At 37.5% G+C, this 26367-nt stretch overlaps 1 protein-coding gene across 8 annotated transcripts in view; it reads left to right on the forward strand.

Annotated features, from left to right (window-relative positions):
- Nucleotides 1–26367, forward strand: part of Col5a2 (collagen type V alpha 2 chain) — a 309094-nt gene that overhangs the window by 264205 nt on the left and 18522 nt on the right. For all 8 annotated transcript variants that reach the window (XM_033756386.1, XM_033756384.1, XM_033756385.1 and 5 more), the window contains 25 exons: nucleotides 527–580; nucleotides 1933–1986; nucleotides 2632–2676; nucleotides 3112–3165; nucleotides 4522–4566; nucleotides 7767–7820; nucleotides 10532–10630; nucleotides 10924–10968; nucleotides 11072–11170; nucleotides 12219–12272; nucleotides 12476–12583; nucleotides 13633–13686; nucleotides 14854–14952; nucleotides 15546–15599; nucleotides 16221–16319; nucleotides 16430–16483; nucleotides 16571–16624; nucleotides 17701–17754; nucleotides 18482–18535; nucleotides 21514–21558; nucleotides 21871–21969; nucleotides 22324–22431; nucleotides 22823–22876; nucleotides 25566–25619; nucleotides 25813–25866. In XM_033756386.1, the coding sequence (XP_033612277.1) occupies nucleotides 527–580; nucleotides 1933–1986; nucleotides 2632–2676; nucleotides 3112–3165; nucleotides 4522–4566; nucleotides 7767–7820; nucleotides 10532–10630; nucleotides 10924–10968; nucleotides 11072–11170; nucleotides 12219–12272; nucleotides 12476–12583; nucleotides 13633–13686; nucleotides 14854–14952; nucleotides 15546–15599; nucleotides 16221–16319; nucleotides 16430–16483; nucleotides 16571–16624; nucleotides 17701–17754; nucleotides 18482–18535; nucleotides 21514–21558; nucleotides 21871–21969; nucleotides 22324–22431; nucleotides 22823–22876; nucleotides 25566–25619; nucleotides 25813–25866 (1647 nt within the window). The remainder of the gene's footprint in view (nucleotides 1–526; nucleotides 581–1932; nucleotides 1987–2631; nucleotides 2677–3111; nucleotides 3166–4521; nucleotides 4567–7766; nucleotides 7821–10531; nucleotides 10631–10923; nucleotides 10969–11071; nucleotides 11171–12218; nucleotides 12273–12475; nucleotides 12584–13632; nucleotides 13687–14853; nucleotides 14953–15545; nucleotides 15600–16220; nucleotides 16320–16429; nucleotides 16484–16570; nucleotides 16625–17700; nucleotides 17755–18481; nucleotides 18536–21513; nucleotides 21559–21870; nucleotides 21970–22323; nucleotides 22432–22822; nucleotides 22877–25565; nucleotides 25620–25812; nucleotides 25867–26367) is intronic.

Below are 26367 nucleotides of genomic sequence, written 5' to 3' on the forward strand. Positions count from 1 at the left end.
AAATTATAAATCCACAAAGATTGTCCTGAATTCTTCATAAAAATTTTGGATCACTGTATAATATCCTTCCCATTATATCCTGCTGCCAGTGCTTAGAAATTCAGAGAAAATGACAAACATTGGCTTGCTATAAATGAATTTACTCTTGTACCAGAAATGAGATGCAACACAAAGTGGGAAAAGTGATTTTCCCCTTACATTTCTCTCTTTAATTTTTCCCCTGTATAATGCCACTGAGTAGGTTGATTCACACCTATTTTTCCTCGCTACTAGTAATGACAGAGAGAGAGCATTTGAAAATTTAAGAACATCATCAAATCAGTACCTGGATTAGTGCACACCTTCGTGCAAGTCGTGTTTCCATTTCTAACTGGGTTTGCTTGGTTACTTTTTGATCACCAGATATGTATTGATATGTAAATATATACCCTGCTATGTTGGTGAAAACCATGTATTGGATATTTTTTTCGAGAAAAGGAAAACTCGTGTTCATGATTCCAAAGTGCCTTATCTATGTTTTCCCTAGGGAGCTCGAGGTTTTCCTGGGGCTCCTGGTGTTCCAGGCCTGAAGGGTCACAGGGTAAGTTCAATCCTTGCAGGCCTCTCTGATACCACAGTTTACTGAGTAGGGTCTGGTGAACATTACTTTGGACATCTTTACAATTCTCTTTGAGAATTGTTCTAAATGGCTGTGGTTTCAATAATACTCATTGTTGATTGCTGAAATCACAATGTTCTGTTAAATTTCTTGTGTATTTCATTTGGTATTATAAAGAAATATATTTTGAACTCTGATTATATATCAGATGCTAGGCTACAAAAGAGAATAGAAGGATGAATGGAAACAGTCACTGGGCAGCAGCTTCAGCGAATAAAGGGTACAAATAGGAAGTAAATTAAGAAAATCAGATATAATTCAAGTGATATAATTCAAGTAGAGAGGACACAAAGCCACAGGAGGGACTTAGCCCAGTCTTAGAGGGTAGTAGAATGCTTCTTTTATAACTGAAAATAATGTGTCTCTTCCATATTATAATATATTGATTATTCTCGCTCTCCTTTTTCTTCTTTCTCTCTCTTTTTCTCCTTTGTTTCTTTATCTGAAATTGAGCCTGGTATTCACTTAGTATTTATCTTACTAGTCTCTGTTTCAAGTAGTTGAGCTGACTAGAATGTTTGCTGCTGTCCAAATTATTAAATGTAGTTATTCTTCCATGTCTGCTAAGGATATTGGTTCAGGACCTTCCCAAGGACACAAAAATCCATAAGTAGGTAATTCCCGTGTATAGAGTGATTTGCATATAACATAGGCACATCCTCCCATATATTTCACATTACCTCTAGACTACTTATAATACCTAATAGAATATAAATGTTATGAAAATAGTCTGCATTGCACAGAGAATTGTTAGGAGAGGGGTCTGTACATGTTCAGTACAGAGGCAACAATCACAGGGTAAGTATAGAGTACAAGTCACCAGCAATACAACTTGTCTTTTCTTCAAATATTCTCAATACTTTATTGGTTGAATCCATAAATGCAGCACCTCTGAATACAGGGAACCATTTAGATTTTGAATATCATTCTGGGATATAACTCATATTTTATAACGATAGAACTCTATAACAGTGTGTTTTCTTTAAAACTGGTACAATTTCACTTAACTGCTGTAATTAAATTTTCATGAAGTCACAGTTGTTTGATGCCAACACTGCAAGTTGAGAATATTTTGTAAATGAGAAAACCAATTTTCTTTGAATAGACTTTCAAAAACTATTAAGAATCTGGGACAACTTTGACCAACAACGTTGAGGTTATGTCACGTTTTTGTAGCGCACTTTCTGTGAGCTTGGTTTTGATTCTTCCTTTATGAATTTTGAAAGCTGAAACAAAACCAGGATGCACATGCAAATTCGTATTTTCCTTCTCAGGGACACAAAGGACTTGAAGGGCCAAAAGGTGAAATTGGATCACCTGGTGCCAAGGTAAGTGTACAATACCTAAATTAACCTCATGATAGCATTTCAGTGCTGCTTCAAGTGCCTACAAATTTTTCAGGTAATTCTAGAGGCAAGAGATGTACAAGTAAATTAATAGGTGAAGAGCATTTGTCATGCTATTCACTGTGCTTTTAACTCTAGTGCCATCTAGACATTATTTCTTCTCTGAAATATTTATAACAGGCAGAGAAAAATCAAGGAAATGTAGAAGAGTTTTAAGTGGGGAGCATCATAAAATGCATAGGTGGAAAAGCATTTCATTTCAAAATGTTATTTCTAAATTTTCTAAGGAGACCTTAAGAGAATATGCAGTCAATTTTAACTTTATAAAATTTTACTTTAGACATATCAGACATAGACATGCAATTACTCTTTAGTTGGGTATGAGAGTTTTCATTGACCTTGTTTATATCCCTAATTTTCTTTTAGACTGATTTCCATATGAATCAAATTTTCATTTAATTTCAAGAACAGGCAGTAAAATAAAACTCTGAAATCCTTCATTGAAAGCACATTTTTCAAATAGCTTCTTTGAAAGCATGACTTTAAAATTATCCCCACACAAAACCATGAGATGTTACTATGAATTTAGGTTTCTAATATTGCAATGCAATCTCCCTTTTGATTTAGGGTGAAGCTGGCCCTACTGGTCCAATGGGTGCCATGGGACCACTGGTATGTATTTTCTTATCTCTCTGTTTTAGTTTACACTAAGAGAATCATTAAATGACAAAATATTAGCTAGTGGAATAATCTTGATTAGCAGGTTCTGGACAAGCAAATCCATTTTTCCTTCAAGTGGAAAATAATTCTTCTTGTATTTCACTATTCTAAATTGTCAAATGTCCTTATTCTTTTGCTATACTCATTGATCAAATATTAATATACATTCAACCCATTAAATTTTGGTTAAGTGAAATCTGTTTATGTGAGAGTGTAGGGTAGGTGTCTTCATTGGTAGAGAGTCTTTTGCATCTAAAACTGTTCCTGGCAATATTGCTATTTGATGAATGATTATATTGAGTCTCTCAATCAGCTGGATTAGCGTAGTCAAATCAGCCTAGAATTCTAGTGAGATGTTTCAGGAGATATTTCTTCTCTTATTTACAGGGTCCAAGAGGAATGCCAGGAGAAAGAGGGAGACTTGGGCCACAGGGTGTTCCTGTAAGTACATCCTCTTTCATTTATACCACTGAGCTGTGTATTTCAAGTCTTTCTGAGTTTTTTTTTTTAAATGCTGCTTCTAAATGAGAGTAACAATAGGTCACCTACTGTCTTTTATTTTTCTTCTTGAATAATTTTCTTATTTTACTTTAAACTTCAAATTTGAAATGTTAGCCAGCATAGCTTAACATTCCAAAAGCTGGGAAGAGAATTTGTAGGAGATCCCTCTTCTTTACCTAGGTTCCATCACCAGCACATTTCAGTGTCTTTGACAATGGATACACTCAGTTAAGACCCATGAAATGCCATGAAATGTATAGATGTTTCTCCTAAAGCTTTTCGAATGCCTGAGCCGTGGCACCCCTAACCCTTTCCCTTACACTGGTGCCCTATCTCAGAGACGGTCTTTACCATTCTACTATCACAGCTTGCCAGGGGTGAGTCCTACTGCATCTGTTACCGGCAGGCCAGTGGGGATTCAGCTTAAAAGTTCCCATGTAGAGTGTGCTTTCTTGCACAAATCATGGCACCAGTGGCCTTAAGGCCTTAGGTCGGGTTTCTTTCCTAGAAAAAGGACTTGAATACAGAGAAGTCACTTGGCAGTGTGCTTAGACAGGATGCATATGAAAGAAGGAACAAAAGAAGCAACAATTGTGCAAGGGAGAAACTGAAATGGGCTGCAGTTAGATAGACTTCATTAATGCCCAGGGAAAATCAGGGAGCTCTTCAGACTTGTGCTGAATGGAAATGAATCGTTTGTGCTCCCACACTTGCCAAAGCAAGGGAAGACATTTGGCAGAGTTTGGTCTCTTCAGCTGGGCACAGTTCTTGGGTACAGACTCAACTGTGAGCCCTCAGCAGAGGATCCTTCCAGCTGATAGTGAATACCTTGGTCCTGAAGTGGATGTGGTAAAAGCCACAGAGTTCACCACATGGTTTTATTGTGTTGTGTGCATGGTTTTATTGGTTGATTTTTTTTTTCTCGTGTGCTTTTGCAAGGAAAGTACTCCTCCCCTGAGTTAGTCTGGCTGTGAAGAAGGTTACGATGCTCACAGTCTTGTTGTCTTTGAGCTCGTGTGATGGAAGATGATATTTTAAAGCAAAAAGAGCAAATTTAATCAGCTTCATTTCTCAACCTCAATTTCTATTTTCTGTTGTTGTAAGGATGGATGTATTTATAACTAGCTTTTTGTGTACACATATATTTTTATTGCTGTTAACCTAGTGACAGTTTTAATCAGTTAACCTTAATATTTATTCTCATTTTTTAACTTGGAAATTGTTTATAAAGCAAATAAATTGGGAAATATGCTGTAGAAAATGTAATCTTTCCATGTCTTTTTTCCTCCTGATTAGGGACAGCGAGGTCCACATGGAATGCCTGGAAAACCTGGCCCAATGGTGAGTTGCGCTACTTTTATATTAATCCATCCATTTGTGTATTCTTTCACTTATGCATTTATTAGCATTTACAGAGCACCTCTTAGGCTCTAGATACTTTAGATAAAAAGATAATAAATATCTAGTTCTAGTGCTTGAAAACTGGATATATTAATTGGTATCATTTTATAAAACTATTGCTAACTGCTGTAAAATAGAAAGCAGTTGGAAGTAGAGGAGTGCAGAAGAGGAGATGCCTAACCCTAAAGTGAAGAAAGATATAAAGGAAAACCTAAACAGCAGTGACTTTCAAGCCACTCCTGGTGAAATGAATCCATAAAATGGCCCTGCATGTAGTTCAGGTCCTAGAAAGGATCGTTCAGAATTATGATGAGCTCAGAGAAATGCTCAGAGGATAGAGTTGGATTGGCAGGCTGGAGCCAGAGCACAAAGGATGTGCACTATTTCACTGTGCTAAGCTGTTTTCCAGAGGGTCTTGAGAGACAATTCAGGGGTTTTTAACCAAGCAGATCCTACTGGTGCTACAGAGGGGAAGATCAAGATCGTTAAGTCTAAATAGGAAAAACATATGCATAATCCCAGAGAGAAACTGTTCGGAGGTTAACTGAAGTTATTACAGCCTGCTGAAGGCAGACTGCATATCACCGAACTAAGATGTCTCATGGACATAGCTGAATAGTTTTCTTTGGTTTAAGGAGCTTGGTGAATGATATAATTTATGTGAAACTTCAAATAGAAAAAGAGGATCATTTTGTGAATTTGGGTGTAGAATGGAAAGAAAACAGTTTTGTAGTTGGTTATGCAAAAGTATGGAAAGCATGGTATAGATTTGAACCACAAGTGTAGATTTGGAATATTTTGAAGTACAGGCACTAAATAAAGCTGTGGGAGTAAAAGTGTCACGTGGAATGAGAGATGACATGATCTCAGAGAGTGCTGACATTTCCTGTACTGTGCTTTTTACATCGAGTACCGACGACTTTATTGTGTTTTGCTGCAGACAGCTCAGGCTATTTCATAGGCACTCTCTGAAATTATGAATCTTTAACTCACACTTGAAGTTTAGTTATTAGTTATTATTTAGTTATTAGTAGTAAGTTATGGACAAAGAGGAAAGCATGCAATTTGACAGTTTCGTAGTACCTCACTCACGTCTTCTCCCTGTGTGCAAGAGCGATTACTACTGAAGTAGCCAGAGGCCACAGGGTCATGGGCGACCAGGCACACTGTAGTAGTAACTAATGGATCAAAGGCACTGTTTCTGTTCTGTGAAGGGTATTTAAATTATAACTCTATCACCAAAACAAAACTAAATGAATGTTTTAAATAGCGTAAAATATGAAATTCTTTTCTGAACTGTAGAGAAATTGATCCGTGTGTTTTCCACGTCAAATTACATGATTAACTGTGGTGTCCTGGATTTCAAAAGGAAGATATAATGACGTCTGAAAGAAGCCATTCCATTTCTTCTGATTAAGACTGGTTACTCACCCATGTTTATAGCAGCATAGTTTGTAATAGCTAAAACTTGGAAACAGCCCAATTGCCCATCAGTTGGAGACTGGATAAAGAAGATGTGATTTTTCTATGAAATGGAATACTACTCAGCGATAAAGAATAAGAAACTAGAGTCATTCATAAGAAAATTGATGCATATTGAGGCCATACTCTTAAGTGAAATAAGTAAGACACACATGTGTAAATACCGAATAGTTTCTCTGTTGTGAAAAACTAAAAGTGTAAATAAGATCCAAATTGTATAAAAGATAATGTGAAATAGGAAGAAAAGAGCTAAAGGTGTAGGGAAAGTGGGAAGGACAGGGGAAAAGAAACAAGGGAAGAGAAAGAATATGAGAAAAGGAAAAAATGGAAACAAAGTCTTTGTAAATAGGAGAGGGTGGAGTGGGTGGAGGGAAGGCAGGGATAAGGGGAAAAAATAACCAAGATCTGCGACGTAAAGGTACAAGATCCCAGTGACAAATGTAACTGTGCTGTATACCTAGAAAGTACCAATAAACTCAGTGAGAAAGAAAAGCCTGGTTACTGATGAGCTGTGCACACTAATGGAGTAGCCACCCTAAGTAAAATCTTCCATGGCTCAGGTTTACCTTGTTGAAATCCCAAAGTGGAGCCAAACTCCAAAGGGTAATATGCACTATAGAAAGAAAGCGGAGAGAGAACCAGACAGAGAGGGAGAAGGAGGGAGGGACAGAGAGAGGGGGTGTTCCTGATCAGTGTGGAGCAATACTGAAAGAAAAAGGAAAAAAATGAAAGTTTTTAGTTTATTCCAGATGACAAATAGAATAGAATTATAGTAATTGAAATTACTGCCGTAGTACTTTTTTCTCCTTTATTCATAAAAAGGAAACAAAATTTAGGACAAAAACTCAGGAAGGTAATGGGGGTTGAACATTATCAAAATATATTGTACACATTGACGAAGTGGGGGTGAGTGTTGTACACACTCCCAAAATGGGAAAGTGGGGAGAGGGTGGGACCTGGGGTGATGAAAATGATTAAATTACCTTATATGGGTGCATGAATCTACCAAAAAAGCACTTATCTGTATAAACGTTTTGCAATAATAAAACAATGTGAAAAAGTCTTAATTATAAAATGTATGCTGTGAAAGGGCTTTTATTCATTTAATTTGTTAATGCATAGAATTAAAATATAGTCCTCAAAGAAGAACCAAGATACTTTAGAAAACTTAGAGTACATTTCTTTTTAAATTGATTTCCTTTGAATCCAACTTTTAAAGTAATAGCTTAAACTCTATGTATGATTTTCCAAATGTGGGGTAGTTACAGACTTACTATACCCTGAAAAAACATTCTAAAATATTCAGATGATTCTTCAGCATAATTTTTATAGAAAAATATTACCTTTTGGCACAAACTATAACTTTCTGCAAGCTATGTTTGTTAGTTTGTTGATGCAAATAAGGTATACCTCTCAAGAAAAAATTTTGAAAAATTAATGGATCTACGTACCATGTTTAATACCATGGGTTATGTTTTTTAGCACTATTGCAAGACACTTGCAATAAAACTATATTATTATCTTTGTGATTTTGAAGTACAAAGCAAGATTTTCCTAGATTATGGATACAGATTGATTTTTATTAGAAAATGAAAAACTGACCTAATTAAGTGTTAATTAAATACATGACTAACTAGTGTTCTGGTTTCTTTTTATAGGGTCCTCTTGGGATAGCTGGTTCTCCTGGTTTTCCAGGAAATCCTGGAATGAAAGTAAGTAATCAATGTTATCTAAGTCTGCTTGATTCTATGAATCCCAAAATGAAGAGTGATCTTTCAGAAGTTGAGTGTGGAAAGTCTTAATGAAAAAAAGAGCCGAGGGCACTGTGTTCATTGACCATTATGATAAGGAAATAAACATAGAAAATGAATTTAACCATATAATATGTAAGTAAAGGAGAGTGACTTATAACCACTCAATTATACTATCATAGAATCTCTTGCATAGCACTCCAGTGCCAGGCAATCAAAAATGACCTGGGCTTCTGTTCTTGAGTGGAGTGCCATGTCATCATAAGCAGCAGAATTGTCTAAATATTAGTAGGTTAAAATAAATCAGACTTTGTAAAAATAGCCTGTGCTGTCACCCAGTGCCGGGCAGCCCTCAGCCACCCCACCTGTAGTCATCCCAGAGTGGGCAGGGAGAATATCCGGCTCTCCACGAGGGAATGGACTGAGTAAGGTAATCTGCTGGGATGACCTACAGTTTTAGCGAGTCACTATTTGCTTTTTCCCTTAGTACTTTGGGAGAAATTCAAAGGTTACAGTAGGAAGCTATTAAGGTTATATTAGCTATGTCAGAAAATGAATTCGGAGCCCTGCTTTCAAATTGTAAGCCATATAACATTTGATTCGCCCTCATCTCAGTTTCCCCTTGGCCTTAACATTCTTTATTTGCAGAAGGGATTTGTTAACAAGATTCAGCCTTAAAGAAATGACTGTGGCCCAGGGCCGTTACCTGGCCCCTCTAAACCTTGTTTTTTTTCCATGGAACTTTATCTAGGATTAAGTGGAATCATCCTGGCAAATCCTGATACAGAGAACATTCTCAGTGTAGCTTCACACTCCTTACTACTGCTGCTCAAGTTGGATTTGAATCCAGGAAAAGAATCCCTGACATTTTATGTACCCTTGGAAACATGGGATCGTGATGTCAAATCCTTCTCTGCACCCTCTCTCACAGTGTCTTTAAACTCTGTGCCACATGGGCGGGGCTGCTAAAGGATGATGTCTTCAGTCATTTGCTAACTAGTTCTTGCTTTCTCTGAGTATTATTTTGTTCCTCTCTGATCTAAAGTCCATGTTTGTATACATGTGTGTATGCACACATGTGTGTTGTTGGAGTTTGATCCCAAGAACTCCTGCATACTGAGCATGAACTCTATCAATGAGCTGCTTCTCCAGCCCTAAGGTCCAAATCTCAACACCTCTGATTACACTGTGACCTCCCTATTTATCCTACAGAAACATGTACAATCCAGTACTCTTCTTCTAAGACCCCCCACCTCCAAATTGCGTTCTTGCTACAGTAATAGGGAAAGAAAACTCACAAAGCCTACTTACGTGAAGAGCAGAAAGGGATTTCTGCAGAAACAAGCTTGAGTTCACCAGCAATCACAGCTTTGTATGAGCAGTCACTTACAGTACATCCCCTCTTCCTGCATGTTTATAAGACTGGTTGTTGGTTCCTTAATAAAACTCAAATAACTAGCAAAGCTGTTTCTTTCAAAATTTCTTTCTCTGTCTTTGCCTTTCTATCCCCTACCATGAAATTCCTGGGCCTTTTTATTCTTTTTGGCTAAAATTCTGCTATTTCTGTAAAGTTTGGACATGATCCCTGGCTTTCTCGATGAATAAACTTTCACACCCAATTTTTTGCATGTCCACGAAGGATAGTAGGATCTAGTATATTTTATGGATATTGATTCGCCCCTAAAGGCTTATAATTTTAATTTTCCAGTCTCTCTAGGATTAGAAATACCTAGGTACAGAGTACATGGGATAAAATAGAGGAACTGCGTATGAGTGTCACATGAACAAGGGATATATCTTCAGTTAGATACGTCCCAAATATTTCATGGGAAAAACTTAGGCTAAAAGTTATTTGTCTATCTGAATTGAAGCTTAACTAAGCTTCCTGAATTTTATTTGCTATCTGGACCACTATCTTGGATGGAAATACAGGGGGTAATCAGGTTCGCTTGGCAACTCTGCTCTACTCTTAGTGCTGCTTTTTACATTTTGTTTTCTCAAATATCGTGTAATTCTTCTCAAAGAAGCATTTTGTTTTTGTTTTTTAAATGAGTTAGGTTGTGCTTTTACTTTGCCACAAGTTGCCCGATAATCAAATCAGTTTTAATAATGTGGCCCTAAAATGCCCAGGTTTTTTTGAGCAGAAATAAGTCATGTTAGCACAGGGGATTTGATCATTTATCCGCCACTTGATTGTTTTGTTTAAAGAGTCTGAATGTGTTGCTGATATTTACACAAACATGGTCTTGATTTAGGATATCAAGACCTGGGATATCAAGATTTACCTTGATAGGCCCAGCTTTGATTATGGCTATGACTTTGTTAAATGTGAACTGTGAAATATGTTAAAATGATCTGATAAATGTGGTAAAAGAATTCAGATTCTGTAGAAGTCCAGAGAAGAGACTTAACCTGACCCGGATGGGTGATTAGGACTTCTGTAACTAGAAGTTGGGTCTTAGAGACGATTCCTGAAGAGGCTGCAGCATGGTCACAGAAGAAATGAGTCCATGCCGTAATCTCACTGAGGCACTTTCTACTCTCTGATAAGCCTCTTTTGGCTCCTTTAAATATTTAGGCTGAAAGTGAAAATCTCCAAATATGCCATCAATGTCATACCATAGCTTTCTCATATTTTTCTTAAATTAACCTTTCCTTTTGCACCCTTTCAGGGAGAAGCAGGTCCTACGGGGGCTCGAGGTCCAGAAGGTCCTCAGGGACAGCGAGGTGAAACTGGGCCGCCAGGTCCAGCTGGCTCTCAAGGGCTTCCTGTAAGTTTCCAGCCCTGAAAGAGGGGCACTTATTATAACAGCAGAACAAGGCAACTGAAGATCCTGTGTTTCAGTTCTGAATCAGTGCTTGCTTAAAACCCATGAGGAAAACATGTTGGTTCTGCACATTTTACCTATTCTACGGAAAAGATAATTAGAAGAAAATATTTTGGGGGAACAATTGCTCAGATTCTCTGCCTCCTCTTGGAAGTTGACCGGACATCTGAGTACCATTCCAGGGGTGCGCAGATATGGCTTCATGTTTCAAAACCTCTTTGTGTTTTGTCTTTTAGGGTGCTATGGGAACTGATGGTACTCCTGGTGCCAAAGGCCCCACAGTAAGTCACTGCATTTATCTGCACAAAGTTCAGATGAAACAACCCTTCGGGTATTGGCCCCAGGCTACTTCCTGCTCATCTTGTTGCTCTTGCTATCTGACAGGGCTCTGCGGGTACTTCTGGTCCTCCTGGCTTGTTAGGACCCCCGGGATCTCCCGGCCCTCAGGGTAGCACTGGACCTCAGGGAATTCGAGGACAACCGGTAATATCATCACTGAAAGCAACTGTTGTACCTTACTCTAATCTAACCAAGAGTGCCTTGAGAAATAAGTAATGGGATGCAATGAAACATAGGGCAAGTGACATCCAAATGAGGGAAATGAAGGCTGGAATGGTTGTAGAGAGAAAGCCAGATGTCAATGTATGATGTGGATGTTTAGATTCTTGGTTGAGCATAATTGCAGCATGCAAATTATGGTGTGTTAAAAAAATCTTATCATGAAATCATAATTACGCAGTACACCTCATAGAATGTTATAAATAGCTGAATAATCAATGGAATGGAAATATTTTGTAAGCCAATGAGAGGAAACATGGAGGTTTAATAGGTATTTATAATGATAATTTGGCTAAAATTGGGCTCAGCAGCTATTTCTTGAGAGCTATTCCTGATGAATTATTCCAACATATTATTTGCTTTGAATGAGTCTCCATGTTTTATAGAAATTATTAGGAGAGAATTTTTTATACGAATGTTGTTGATTTGTCACAAGTTATTTTTACCATGTTCTGTTTTTGGCAATTTAGTTTCTGCAACATGATCCGCAATTACTATTCCAAGACACATATTTGCAAAACAGTAGAATACTCCGAAAGTACTGTTTTTGAAGTTTCCAAAATCTCAAGAAATAGAATATAAATATAAGATTATTTTTATTGTGAGTCAAAATAATGAATGTAATAAAACAAACTAGTAGTAATGTTATCTAAAGAAATGCTCTTTGTGGTTCTAATTTTAATGATCATATTTGAATAACTGGATAATCATAATCACAATAACGTGATAAAAGCCATATTAAAAAATAAATTTCTTGAAGGCCAATGTAAAATACATGACTAAGTTATACCAATTTTATGAAGATTTACATACAGTTGACAATATTTGCAAAATTAAGAATTGATTATATTATACCACTAATACGTTATAGACTTAGCAGCTGGAGAACTTAAGGTGTAGTCACTGTAACTTCCTAGAGCAGGTTGGACTGGTGAAATGCCTGGTTCTTATAACTGTCAATATTTTATTTTAGGGTGATCCAGGAGTTCCAGGTTTTAAAGGAGAAGCTGGCCCCAAGGGGGAACCAGTAAGTCTTCATTGTTTTCAATGAGAAGAAGAGCATAAACATTGTCTAGAAGTGTACAACTCAAGAGCTTGAGCCCTTCAAATAACTGGGAATTGTCATAGTTAATTATTTATCGTTAAAATTTGTGACTTAACTTCACTGAACGAGTGTCCCAACTGTCATTTAAATGACTCTTCTTGGCACCTGTCTTTCTGTTTTAAAAGGGGCCGCATGGTGTGCAGGGTCCAGTTGGCCCACCTGGTGAAGAGGGCAAAAGAGGTCCTCGAGGTGACCCAGGAACAGTTGGTCCTCCAGGCCCAATGGGAGAAAGGGTAAATTTGAGCAATAAAATTCATTCCTACAGCTGTAGAGGAATTGTATGACTGACTATATTTCAGGATAATCGGGAAAGCTAAAGCAGTCAAGAGATACGCTGCAGGTACCTTATATAATTGAATAGAGTTGTCTCTCTATGAAAAGGGCCAACTATCTAATCATTCTTTATTCATTTGTGCAACAAATTAATTGAATTACTGCTCCACGCCCTTTGGAGCTTTCTGTGCTTGGGTTACGTCAGAAAACAAGAAGCTGTGGTTCCAATGCTCATGTGTGGGCTAGTAAACGACAGTTCACCTCAATGGAGAGATAAATAATTAGTGAGTTAACAGGTGAATGAAAACTCATTCGCACATTGTAAGAAATAAGTGCCACGTGCATGTATTAAACAACAGGAAGACATGGTGGGTACATGGAATGCTGCAGTATTAGATTAACTGACCAGGAAGTAGAGTCCTCTTAGAAGATAATGTTTAGCTGACACCCACTGAGGGAGAAAGAACATTTTTAGCAGATGAGAAAGCAACTGCTAAGCCAGGAGGATCACAAAGGACTTGCTAAGTTTAAAGATGAGAAAAGATTTATGTGATTGGAATATAATGAGGCAGATCAGAATGGACAATAATCTCAGATTTACATAGAGCTTTGTAGGACGACGGGGGCTTCTAATATAAGACAGTACTAATGCATATTATTGTTGACATTTTGATTTCTATAGATGATGATTTGTCTGTCATGTGAATGTATTGGTTCTTCTCTGTCTCATTTTGTAATGAATTATTAGAATATTTTTTGAGTTGAGGAATTCTCTGCATAGTATCTACATTAAATTTAAATTAAATTTGAAATTAAATTGAAAATTTAAATTTAAATATCGTTTAAATTCAAAATTTATTCTGACTAGTCAGATTCTTTTGTTGTACTTAGCTATTGCTATGTTGGCTTGAGCACAGCTCCTAAAACTTTACAATACTACTAATAAAAATTTCTTACTATGTTGCAAAACTTTTGACAACAGTTAAGAATTACATTTGGTTTTTCCCAGGGTGCTCCTGGCAATCGTGGTTTTCCAGGTTCTGATGGTTTACCTGGACCGAAGGTGAGATCACTCCACCAATGTGCTCCTCATATCGGAGGTGCTTGAAAGACTCCATTTTCCAGTGCGGGGAGTAGCTGGTCCCTAAGAGTCCAGATCCAAGAAGATGGTAGAAGCAGATGTCAGGCCTCGCCCCAAACATAACTTGTGTGCATTTTTTTTTTTTTGTATAAAAGGTCTAAGTGGTTTGAAGAATATGTGGTTTGAAGAATATGAGAGCTTGTTTTCAGACTGTTAAGGGACATTCTGAGAAGGAAAGATTATAGACACTTACTTTAGCTAATATAGCATCTATCCTTTAGTTGGAAATTTAGATGCTTTCCAAATGCTAATTAAAACTAAATTATTGCTATTATACAATATCAATTTTACATTTTGATTCTTATTTACACTTTTAGTTTATTACACCAGAGAAACTATTCACTATTTACACATGTGTGTCTTATTAATTTCACATAAGAGTATAGCCTCAATGTGCAACCACTTAGCAATAAATGTCTCTAGTTTCTCATTCTTTATGGCTGAGTAGTACTCCATTTTATTTTTTAAAAAAATGTATCTTCTTTATCCAGTCTCCAGTTGATGGGAAATTGGGCTGTTTCCAAGTTTTACCTATTGCAAATGGCGTGAAATAGGAAAAATGTCTAAAGGTTCAGGGGAAGTGGGAGAGGTAGGGGAAAGCTAAGAAGGGAAAAGAAAAAATAAGAGAAAAGGAAAAAAATGGAAACAAAGTATCTGTAAATAGGGAAGGGTGAGGGGGTGGAGGGAGGGTAGGGGAGTGGGGAAAAAAAACAAGAGCCAAGATACATCATGTAAAGGTACAAGATCCCAGTGATGAATGTAACTGTATTGTATACATAAAATGTATCGATAAAGAAAAAAGGAAAAAAATCAAAATAAGATAAAATAAAACAAATAAAGAGGCTATCTTTCCTCTAAAAAAAATTAAATTATTGGAGTGAGGCCAGAAGTTTCACTAATGATGGAAATAACAACCCCCACATATTTACAAGGAATACAAATGAGGACAAAATGTCCCATGACATTGTTGTCAAATAAGTCTTTATAACTTCTTTGATGAAATAGTTATATTAGGAAATAAGAGTTTAACCTCTGCTCGCTTTTGCTGCTCCCTTTTTATCCTGACTTGTGTGCTGTGCTTTGGAACAGGGTGCTCAAGGAGAGCGTGGCCCTGTTGGTTCTTCTGGACCTAAAGGAGGCCAGGGAGACCCAGGACGTCTTGGTGAACCCGGCCTTCCTGGTGCTCGGGTAAGAACACTGAGCTGTCTGCTACTTTGACCAAAAGAAATCCTCTTGGGCATTTGCTAAGGTTTTGTATCTTTTATTTATTTATTTTGGTACCAAGGATTGAACTCAGGACCTTGTGCTTGTGGAGCAGATGGCAGAACTATTGAGCTAAATCCCCAGCCCGTTTTTTATCTTTTTAAAATTTAGCTCATTCACAGCTGGGAACATTTTGTTTTGTTTTGTTTTGTTTTTATGGTTTTGACCCAACTCATTTTTAAAGCACCAGTTATTTTTGTCATGCAGATAAAGCACAAAATCTTCGTGTCTCCCTTTGTCAAAGTAGCTTGCATTAAGAGCTTTACCACTTGACATGAGTAAAAGCTCCTGCTTGTTCATTTTTATAGTTTTTCATTTCTTGCTGAAAAAAACCTGTTTGGCCTTTGTTACAGACAATTCTTGAGCTTAATTTTGATGCAAAGTCACTTGAACATTTATGTGAGCTATGGAATTGCTGTTACATTCAGTTGCCAACAATGCAAGATGCATTTTCCCCTTTAGATTCTGCACTTCCCTTGCTGTTTAGCAACAAAGTCACATTTGCTTTTTATTTTCAGGGTCTGACAGGAAATCCTGGTGTTCAAGGCCCTGAAGGAAAACTGGGACCTTTGGTAAGTGATTTAAACGTAGATCTATCATTTGTAATATTTTAAATTGGCATTTAATTTAATTGATATTTATTTGAGGTTCATGTGTTTGATTAGGTGGATACCTAATCATATTTATAATGCCTCTTGGTAGCAAATTCTTAGGGGCTGTGTATTTTCCAATTAACCATCATATAGATCAAATTTTCTTAACATCATATTTGAGATTGAAGTTGCTTTGGTGGAAGAGATAAATGATGAATTTCAATATTGGTGAAATTCACCTATTAACAGCATTCTTATTTCTGGAGATTCAATTTTGCCCTAGTAAAGAGATAAAGAAGTATGAATTTTGACAGCCTCTGTCTTCTAAGCCCATTTCCAATATTGCAGTATGAACTAGTGTATATACAAGAGTTCCAGGAAATGTAAACATGAAGTTTATGAATACAGTTAGAGTAAAATCTGTGGTCTAACGACTTAAAATACTTATTCAGCTGTTCTGATTCACTTACATTAAAACACAGGAAAATCTACAAGTTATATAGCTTTCATTGTAAGCAAAGGCAGGTGCCGACTTGTGCAATGTGGTGTTCAGAGCGCGCCTCTGCTCTGTGTGACTTCCGGGCTCTGTCCATCTCCTAGGGTGCTCCAGGGGAAGATGGCCGCCCGGGTTCTCCGGGATCCATAGGCATCAGAGGGCAGCCTGGGAGCATGGGTCTTCCAGGCCCCAAAGGGAGCAGTGTGAGTATGGTGGATAATATCTTCTGTCTCCTCAGAATCCTCACTTGGAGACCGAGGTATGTTTTTAGCAAACTGATGGAATTTTGGAATAGCTTCAGTTTATTCTGTAGGGTGACCCTGGAAAACCTGGAGAAGCAGGAAATGCTGGTGTTGCTGGGCAGAGGGTAACTATTCATTTTCTACTAAAGAAAAATAAAGAAGTTATCTAAATTCCCACAGCCTTGCCTCACAAATTGTCTCTGTGACACTAGGGAGCTCCTGGAAAAGATGGAGAAGTTGGTCCCTCTGGTCCTGTTGGGCCCCCGGTACGTGATCTTTCAGTGATCATCTTTGTAGACCTAATTGTACAGATAGGTTTGTCCAAGATTTTACTCAGGGGTATGTAGATTTCAGGGGAAGTGAATAAAAATTACAGGACTGAAGAATTTTGGTTATATCTTTTCATTTGATTCCTTGTCATCTTGTGCTTTCTTTTTAAACAAAATGACTGGTCTTTTCATTTTCAACTTTCAAATTACCCAATGGCAAAGGCTACCTCTTCATCTTTACGTGTCATAGTTGAAGAATATGTCAACAGAGGAAAATAGTCTTTAACAAAGAAATATTTTGTAATATATTTTGTTTTAGAAAACAGAGAGACAGACTTTGTGGGGTTGGGAGGAGGGTCTGAGTTTGCCGGGAGATGGGAAGGAGTAAAAAGGAACAAGTTCTGATATGTAATTGTTCTAAGTTTGTTGCACTGCATACCTATAATAGAAAAGCAAAATATTTAAATACTGGATTAAACCTACTTTTTTCCAATAATATCTCATAAAAATATTTTTAAGCTAGCTTTTCTTGAAGGAGAGAAAAGGAATAATACTTGCCCTTTGAGATTATGTTTTCATCCTAGGCTTTTAAAATTATTTATTAGAAATATTTTGGCATGTTTCTTTGCTTTAGGATGGGGTAGTTTAAATATCTTTCTAAAATGTTAACTTTGCTTTCTTTTGTCATTTGGGACATGAAATCTTAATTACTGCTTATGATACATAGAAATAAAATACAGTGGAAACTATTGCCCTTTTAAATTACATACATTAATGTTTTTTTTTCTTCCATGCTCAGTTTTTCTCCTAATTTTACTATTGGATCCATACATTTTATGTTTGAATCAAAAATAGATGTATAAGACTCTTCACTGTTTTTAGAAGATATTTTCTCACCAGTATGGACTTCAAATAATACTATTTAATGATTTTTAATAGTTTATTATGTGGCTGCAGTGAAAAACGTGGTAGAAAGCAATACAAAGAGATATAAGTTCTCCTAATGTTCACATAAACAGGAAGGAGACAGAAAACGTTACTGTATTCATAGTTTTCTTTCCTTTGTGACTTAGGGTCTCGCTGGGGAAAGAGGAGAACAGGGACCTCCGGGGCCCACTGGTTTTCAGGTCAGTGCTAATTCAGGTTCCGTCTCTTCTTCCAGTTAATGCCTCTATTAATTGTAGGAACGTAAGTTTGAATGATTTGAGATTCTCAAATTTTCAAAAAAGTCATTCATCTTTTAGTAGTAAGATAAATATTTGGATAAATATCAAATACTTTGGTTCAAAGAGTAAGAATGGACTTTCCCTGAAAACTGATGAGACACAAAATTATTAACACATTAAAAATAACAAAATTTTCCTAGTGTGAATAAGGCTCATTAAACTGTTTTAAGGTTTATCTTATTTTATTGATGCAGTCAATAGGATGTATTATTGAACAAATTTTCATGATTCATATGCACATATTTACATACGGTGCTTAATAGCATAAACAATCATAGTTTGTGATAACCTTAGAACTGATTTCCAGTAATATCTAGCAATCTCTAGTATTGTTCTCAGAGCATGAAAATTCCTACTATATTCATCTCTCTCTCTCTCTCTTTCTCTCTCTCTCTCTCTCTCTCTTGCCAAATGATGTGAAAGTTAAGGAAGTCTAACCCTGTAAATTGATGAGTTCCTATGTTTTCTTAGATGCAGTTTTCTTAATGTGTCTTAATTTTATTTTCTTGAAGATCTGCTCAGCGTGGCTATACAATATTGTTTGCAGATTTATGATCACAGAGACTTTGCATTGATAGTCTGTTAAGCTTTCACAGATTCACAATTTATTTCCTTTCTTCAATTTTAGGGTCTCCCTGGGCCTCCAGGACCTCCTGGAGAAGCCGGAAAGACAGGAGATCAAGTAAGTTTTTAAATAATAATACCTTAAGATATCACTTTTTCTGAGCAGTTTTCTTTGCATAAGCTATCTTATACCGGAAAAGCCTGTGTACTGTGTACTATCATCAGCATTTAACAGTGAGGACACTGGAGCACAGAGATGTTAGATAACTTTCCTAAAGTCATAGATGATATGATTCGAACCAGGTTTCTGTTTCCAAAGATTGTGCTGTTGGTCACTAAATACAAATACTCCTCATTTATCGACCAGCCCACATAATGAGTGTTCAGAGTTACGACCAAGGTGCACTGTTTGGACTTATGATCCCTCTTGGCCTCCAGGACCTCCTGGAGAAGCCGGAAAGACAGGAGATCAAGTAAGTTTTTAAATAATAATACCTTAAGATATCACTTTTTCTGAGCAGTTTTCTTTGCATAAGCTATCTTATACCGGAAAAGCCTGTGTACTGTGTACTATCATCAGCATTTAACAGTGAGGACACTGGAGCACAGATGTGTTAGATAACTTTCCTAAAGTCATAGATGATATGATTCGAACCAGGTTTCTGTTTCCAAAGATTGTGCTGTTGGTCACTAAATACAAATACTCCTCATTTATCGACCAGCCCACATAATGAGTGTTCAGTTACGACCAAGGTGCACTGTTTGGACTTATGATCCCTCTTTTTTTTTGTACAGTTCTGTACATCTTGTTGATAGAACCTCAATGTCTATATCTATATCTGTGTATTATATTGCAGTTTGTTTATACTGTACTTTTTTGCTGATTGTACTATATAGTTCAGTACTATAGTTTTATGTTCTGTCATATATTATAATACTGTATGTAAGAGTTATGGAAAGAAAGAGCAAAGTCACCCAGTTGGATTTCCATTCACCATTTATTTGTAATGTACGTACTGTATACGGTTCTTCGTTTAGCGACTCATTCGCTTAGCAACTTAGTCGCAGGAGCGGAACTCCGTCGTTAAATAAGGAATGGCTGTGCTACTGTGGCATATTCCCTAAGCATGCTGTGCAAATAAACGCAGCATTCAAGAAAAGACAAATGTCTTCAAAATATGTATTCTTTTTCTATGATGTCTGGTACTGATGAAAAATAAGCTGGCCTGACGTTTTTTCGATAATGAGGAACAAAAATACGTATGAGGTTCTGTATTTACAGATGCTGCCAAAAAATGTATTCTCACTTCAGGAAAAGAAAAAACGTATAAATATTTTAATGCTCAATTTACTGAGACATAATGAGAGTAATACAAGTTACCTTTGGCCTCCACATCTACAAGAGGTGCTCACAGTGGTGGCCGTGAGCTTCCGGACATTTATTAGTATGGCGAGTGCTGCTTGGGTGACCTCAGTCGTTGAGATCACTGCACATGTATTTTCAATTTCTCCTCTAAGGGCCGGCAGTGCAGTGGCTTTTCTTTGATACACGACATCCTCTGATGTCCCCCATACGAGGGTCGTACCATCTGTAAGAAAAAATACCGTACTATTTTTCTTTTCCTGAAGAGTGTATACATTTTTTGATGGACTCTGTATAACAACCCCTATATGAGGATGCTTGTTGTTCCTCAATATCCCCCCGAATATGGTCTGCATTTTAATGCAGGAGGAAGTGATTTGGATCACGGTCTTACGGCACCTGTTGATTACATATGATGCAAGGAGAACAGCTGCGCCAAGGGCCAGAAAATTCTATCAATGCACTCTTTTTATTGGGCTCACTTCTAAGGACTGTTTTCTTCTAACAGTTCCTCAGGTGATAGTAAAACTGATTCATTTGAAGTTAAATAAATTCTCAGGATAACACTCTTTAGAAGTGATGATACCTTTGAAACTTTTTAATATGTAGAAATGTCTCATAGCATATGGACGCACGTATTTACTGAAGGGTTTTACACACACACACACACACACACACACACACTCTTCTGAAGCACAGGGAGCAATTGAACAATTAGTTAGCACTGTTATTCTTGACTCTGTCATTGCTCTATGGGGTGGATTTTCGTCTTCCGCTCCTGGCCATCAGCTCCTTTCCTGCATACTTTGTCTGTCTGTCTATCCTCCTCCGAGGTATTTGCTACAGAGGGGGACAGAGCAGTGGCTCCCTTAATGCCAGCCTCACTGTCAAGGATATTTGGCATTTCCAGTGATTTTTATGGAGACAAGCACATTCCTGGTTCGGGATACCTTAGTAGTAGTATGTTAGTGTCGCTGGTCCCTCTCAGTGACCTGCGGAAGCTCCTTCATTAATGAGCCAAAATTGCACACTCAAACTCGGCTCCCAACAATGTCAACTATGTGATCAGGGTCACCTTGAAGAGCTCATGAGACCAAGCAGACTTCTTTGTCTATGTTAATACCCACGAAATAGTCACTCAATTAAATAAAATTGAATTGGTTTCATTTGGAAGATCACTCTTTATTCTTCTCTCTCCTTCTCTCTCTTTTCTCTTCCTCTCTCCTCCTCTCTCCTCTCTTCTCTTTCCTCTCCTCTCTCTCTCTCTCTGTTCCTTCTCTCCTCTCTCCCTAACCTGCCTCCCCTAATAAAATCTCCTGTCAGAAGAAGAAAAGATCAGTTCTCCATTACTGTCTACATTACTCTTCTCTCTGTAAAACATTTTCTTGGTTCATTAGGAAATAAGAGACACTTTGAACATATTCTACTGTCTCTGAAATAGGTAATGTGCTATCTTTGTATAAAATGGTTCACACTTTGTCATTGCCCCCCAAAATAAAAAACTCAGGTATCCTTTTTTTCTGGAAAACTGTTTCTATCGTTTCTATTCAATATGTGTGTTTTCCTCTCATTTATGACAGTATGCATATTGTTCATTCTTCACTGTTGTGGGCTTATTCAGCCTTGTAATGGCACACTAAAGAAAATTAGATGTGCGACTTGGAAAGATTTCTGATAAATGCCAAAGATCCAGCTCAATGTTTTCTCCCCCCCTTTTAAAAATGTATTTATAGGGTGTTCCTGGAGAACCTGGAGCTGTTGGCCCCTTAGGACCTCGAGTAAGTGCTTTCTGTTTCATGATTAATCTTGTTTACCACTGGCTTCACTTTGCAAATGCATCTTTTATTAAGACAGACTTTATTTTTAATCCTTAGACTCGCCTACTAGACGAAAATTAATTTTATGAGAAATAGTCACATGAAACTAGAGTGCCCTTTCTTCAGGTTCATTTCCTAGAGCTAAAGTAAAACAATGGAGGCATAATAGCTGATTTCTAAATTTTTCTCTGCTAGTAATCATTTTACAGGAACATTTTTAAGCCATTTTACCGATCAGTGCTGCGACTGTTTGACATTCTAATGTTATATTAGGGAGAAAGAGGAAATCCTGGCGAGAGAGGAGAACCAGGAGTCACGGGGCTCCCCGGGGAGAAGGGCATGGCTGGAGGACACGGCCCCGATGGCCCAAAGGTAAGTGGAGTTCCGAGCTTGGCTCTCAAACACTCGAGCTACTGCCCACCCAGCACGCCACAGTGTTAGATGCATTGCGCTTGCTTTTGGAAGACAAGTTGATTATATAGTTTTTTATTCAACAAATATTTAATAAGTGCTTTACTGGATTTTTATTGTTGTTGCTCTTTTTAAAAGTGAAGAGTGAGCTAAAAACAAGTCTTCTGGGATGGGAATTGTGCTCTAGAATGTGTTATCAACCATTCCCGGACACAAACACATTTTTAATTCAATTATCTTGACCCCCTAAAGCAGCAATTTTGTGTAGTCTAGGCCTGATCTATGGGTAAGGTCACTATAGTTTGTTCATTTTAGGGCAGTCCTGGTCCCACTGGGACGGTGGGAGACATAGGACCCCCGGGTCTCCAAGGCATGCCGGGAGAGAGAGGAATCGCGGGAACTCCTGGCCCCAAGGGTGACAGAGTGAGTCTGTTTATTCATTAACTCATTTTTCAGTTTCTTGCTGTAGACTTCCTACTGATAATGGTTTCTTGAACAAGCCTTTCCTTCTACCATTCTGGGTCATGAGTCATTTGTTCATTCATTCATTCTTGTAAAATAAAACATTTTTTGAGAAAATGCACAGTGCCAGTCTCAAGGGGATACAGGTAAGAACACAAACGCTGGTACAATGCTTCCTAGTAAGTGTGAGAGACAGTTAGATGAATAAATGGTATTTCTCATGTTTTCCTAGGGTGGCATAGGAGAGAAAGGTGCTGAGGGCACAGCTGGAAATACAAACGCTGGTACAATGCTTCCTTGTAAGTGTGAGAGACAGTTAGATGAATAAATGGTATTTCTCATGTTTTCCTAGGGTGGCATAGGAGAGAAAGGTGCTGAGGGCACAGCTGGAAATGATGGCGCAAGAGTAAGTGAAAGCATTCATTTTTCTCAAAAGCACAGTTAATCATGCTTCCTTGGTGGTCAGGACTTGGAGAATGGTGGATTTGAGATTCGATGTGGCTCATACATGGGTATTTATTTTGCCTATCCCAAATTACAGAAAGGCAAAAAGCAAAGTCATTGCTGAAGGAATTAATTAAAACACAAATTTAAAGGGCCGGGATTTAGCTCTGTGGTTTCACTGCTTGCCCTGCAAGCACAAGGTCCCGAGTTTGATCCCTGGTACCAAAAAACAAAAAACAAAAACAAAAGAACCCCCACAAATTTAATAAGCCACAGAATGGTGCTTTAAGGGGCAGGTTCTCTTGTTCTCTATCTTCTTTTTATGTTCAGTCTTCATTTCTCTTAAAACACTGGTCGAATGCACCGGTGAATAGAAGTTTATATTCAGTGAAGTTGTAATAAGTGTCTCTCAATGTTCTGGATGTTAGGGAAAAGAAAATCAGCACTCGGAGAGTTGGCATAAATGTTTTCACCAATAAAGAGGCTGAACACGAAGAGTGTCAGGAAGGACTTTTGATACCAAAACATTGGTCCGTGTCATGGCAGAAATTGATATTTAACAACTAAGGCCTTCGGAATTAGAATGCACACTTACAATTCCAAGGACACTCAGACTAGAAAGATGATATATTTTCTGGCATGAATTATTTACTCATGCAGTGGCTCAAGCATCAAGCATTTTCTGGACTAGTTCTGGCTGTTCTGTGAGTTATTTCTGCTCTTATTTCTGCTTTGTTGTTGTCATGTTATGTCCTGACAATGGCACTTGTACCATTACAAAAAGAATTCACACTGAGCTACTGTTTTGTTCTACATATTGAGCCCTTGGGCTGTTTATTAAGAAAATACAGAAAAATATAGACAAGTTTTACCTTAGTGGTAATTATCTCATTTTTCTTCTTATAAAAAGCTAATTAAGGGGAAAAGCATTTTAGCAAATTATAAGCCAACTATCTTTTGTCTTTTAGTTTGATCTAATACTGTATTTGAATTAATAATTCGAAAGCAATCTAAGTCATGTAGAATTCTGTGTGTGTGTATGTGTGTTCTATATCATGAGTATTTTTTTCTCGTTGAGTTTATTGGTACATTTTAGGTATACAGCACAGTTACATTCATTGTTGGGATCTTGTACCTTTACATGACAGGTCTTGGTTCTCATTTTTTCCCCTTGTCCCCACCCTCCCTTCACCCCTTTTCCCTTCCCTATTTACAAATGCTCTATTTCCATTTTCTCATGTTTTTCTTTTCTATTCCCTTATTACCTTTCCCCTACAATTCCCATTTCCCTTACACCTTTAGCCCTGTTCTTTCTATCTCACGTTGTTATCATGAGTATTTTGGAATGCACAGTAAATAGCATTGTTTGAAGATGTGAGGCACTGATAGTTTGTTTTAAGGAGAAACTCAAAGACAGGTCTGCTGGGCTTATTCACTGCCTTTGAAAATGCAATGTGGGCTGGGGACTTACCTCAGTGGTTCTGCCGCCTGCCTTGCAAGCACAAGGACCAGAGCTTGATCCCAGGTATCAAAAAGAAAAAAAAATGCAGTGTGGCATTATCAAGGCCTAAGCAATGACTGCTTTTTGCTGAGTTCAGGAGCATTGTTTTAGGAAAGAAGTAGAGTAGAGAATTTACTGTTATCTCATAGCAATGAAAAAAAGGAATGCATTTTGTGGGAGAGAAGTGTCTGGCAGCAATAATGAGATAATCTCATTTATTTATTATTTTATTGTATTATTTATTTATTTATTGGTACCGGGGATTGAACTCAGGTCCTTGTGCTTGCGAGGCAGGCAGCAGAACCACTGAGCTACATCGCCGGCCCTGAAATGACCTCTATATTTAATCAAACCCTTTAAGGGCGTACATTATGTAAATCGTTGGAAGCATGCTGTTTCATTGTAGACCTATTGAATAGGATAACACCATTTTCTCATGTTTGTTTCAAAATATAGGAAATTGAAAAGTCACTTTTGTTCCCGAAGTTTCTTGAGTAACAGTGAAGGAATATTTGGGCTGCTCTGAAGAAGTGGCACAAATACCAACCAGCTTGTATTGGAAAACATTCCCAAACAGTTCAGTGGATGGCAAAGTGTGAGCGCATCAAGGAGAGCCAGCCTGGGTCCCCAGGCGCTGGCTGTCTTGCTGGCTAACTCTGACGCTGTCCACTGCTTTCCACTCCAGAAGAATGTAGGAAAGAAAATGCTTCAGCACAACTTCTCTCTTCAAAATAAAAAGAGTGCTGTTTTTCTATGATATCACAATATGAGAAATATTAGAGAGAAACAAAAGCCTTGTTTTAATATTGTTTATATTTCATAAGAGATTCCAGCAAAACCAAATAGATTAGGGAAAGACTTGGTTGAAGAAAAGCATCAATTTAGAACTAATATTTGAAGAAAATGTTCCAAATGCATGAGTTGAGTTGGATGAAAGAGATTTAAAAAAGAGAAAAATCTGGTGAGAATGGTGTACCATTATGCAGAAAGACTTTAAAACTGTACAAATTATGTCATTTATTGGAAATCATGATTTTCCAAAGCTGGCAAACTCCAACAAAACTGTCACTGTGATTTTGCTTTTTTGCTCTAACTTGGAGATTCATGCACATTATCTTCCTCAGTATGACTGTCCTCTGTTAATTGACAGGGTCTTCCAGGTCCCTTGGGCCCTCCAGGTCCTGCAGGTCCTACTGGAGAAAAGGTAAATCACAAGTTGTTATTTTGTGACATCAAAATCATAAGGTGTGAATTCTGACTCTTTTGCTATATTTTCTGTTTCTTAAAATATGGTACCTGAGATAATCATCTTAGGGTTCTCAGTGACTATTATCCATATGTGGTCTTCACTGCCCTACAGCTGTTTTGGGTCAGTAACCATCAGAATTTGCTTGTAGGGTGAACCTGGCCCTCGAGGTTTAGTTGGCCCCCCTGGCTCCCGTGGCAATCCAGTAAGTAGCACTATTTTGATGTTCTTTAGTGTGAGATTGAGTAATAAAGTAATTTGTCATTTTGTTATTGGTCAGTTGGCAATCCAGTAAGTAGCACTATTTTGATGTTCTTTAGTGTGAGATTGAGTAATAAAGTAATTCGTCATTTTGTTTATTGGTCAGTCTATCTATCTATCTATCTATCTATCTATCTATCTATCTATCTACCTATCTATCTATCATCTTCTAATTCCCATGCCTATTGGTTTAGGCTGCTGCCAGTGAACCTATGGTACACCAGCCGCAGCAGGCTGTTTGTATCACTGAAAACTCTAAAAGGTTCACCATCATTGGTTTAGGCTCTTAATAACTTCCTGGATTTCAACTTTTGCCTTTCTAGGTAAACTTAAAAGAATTATCAGCTATATAGCTTATTAGGTGTAGCTCAGTAGCTTGTTTACTAAGTCATTAAGTGTCTTTGAGATAGCTGACTCTGAAATTTTATGACCTATGTCTTTTATG

The sequence above is a fragment of the Fukomys damarensis genome, unplaced genomic scaffold, assembly GCF_012274545.1.
Source record: "Fukomys damarensis isolate Sample0158 unplaced genomic scaffold, DMR_v1.0_HiC HiC_scaffold_26, whole genome shotgun sequence".
In the NCBI taxonomy this organism is placed as follows: domain Eukaryota; kingdom Metazoa; phylum Chordata; class Mammalia; order Rodentia; family Bathyergidae; genus Fukomys; species Fukomys damarensis.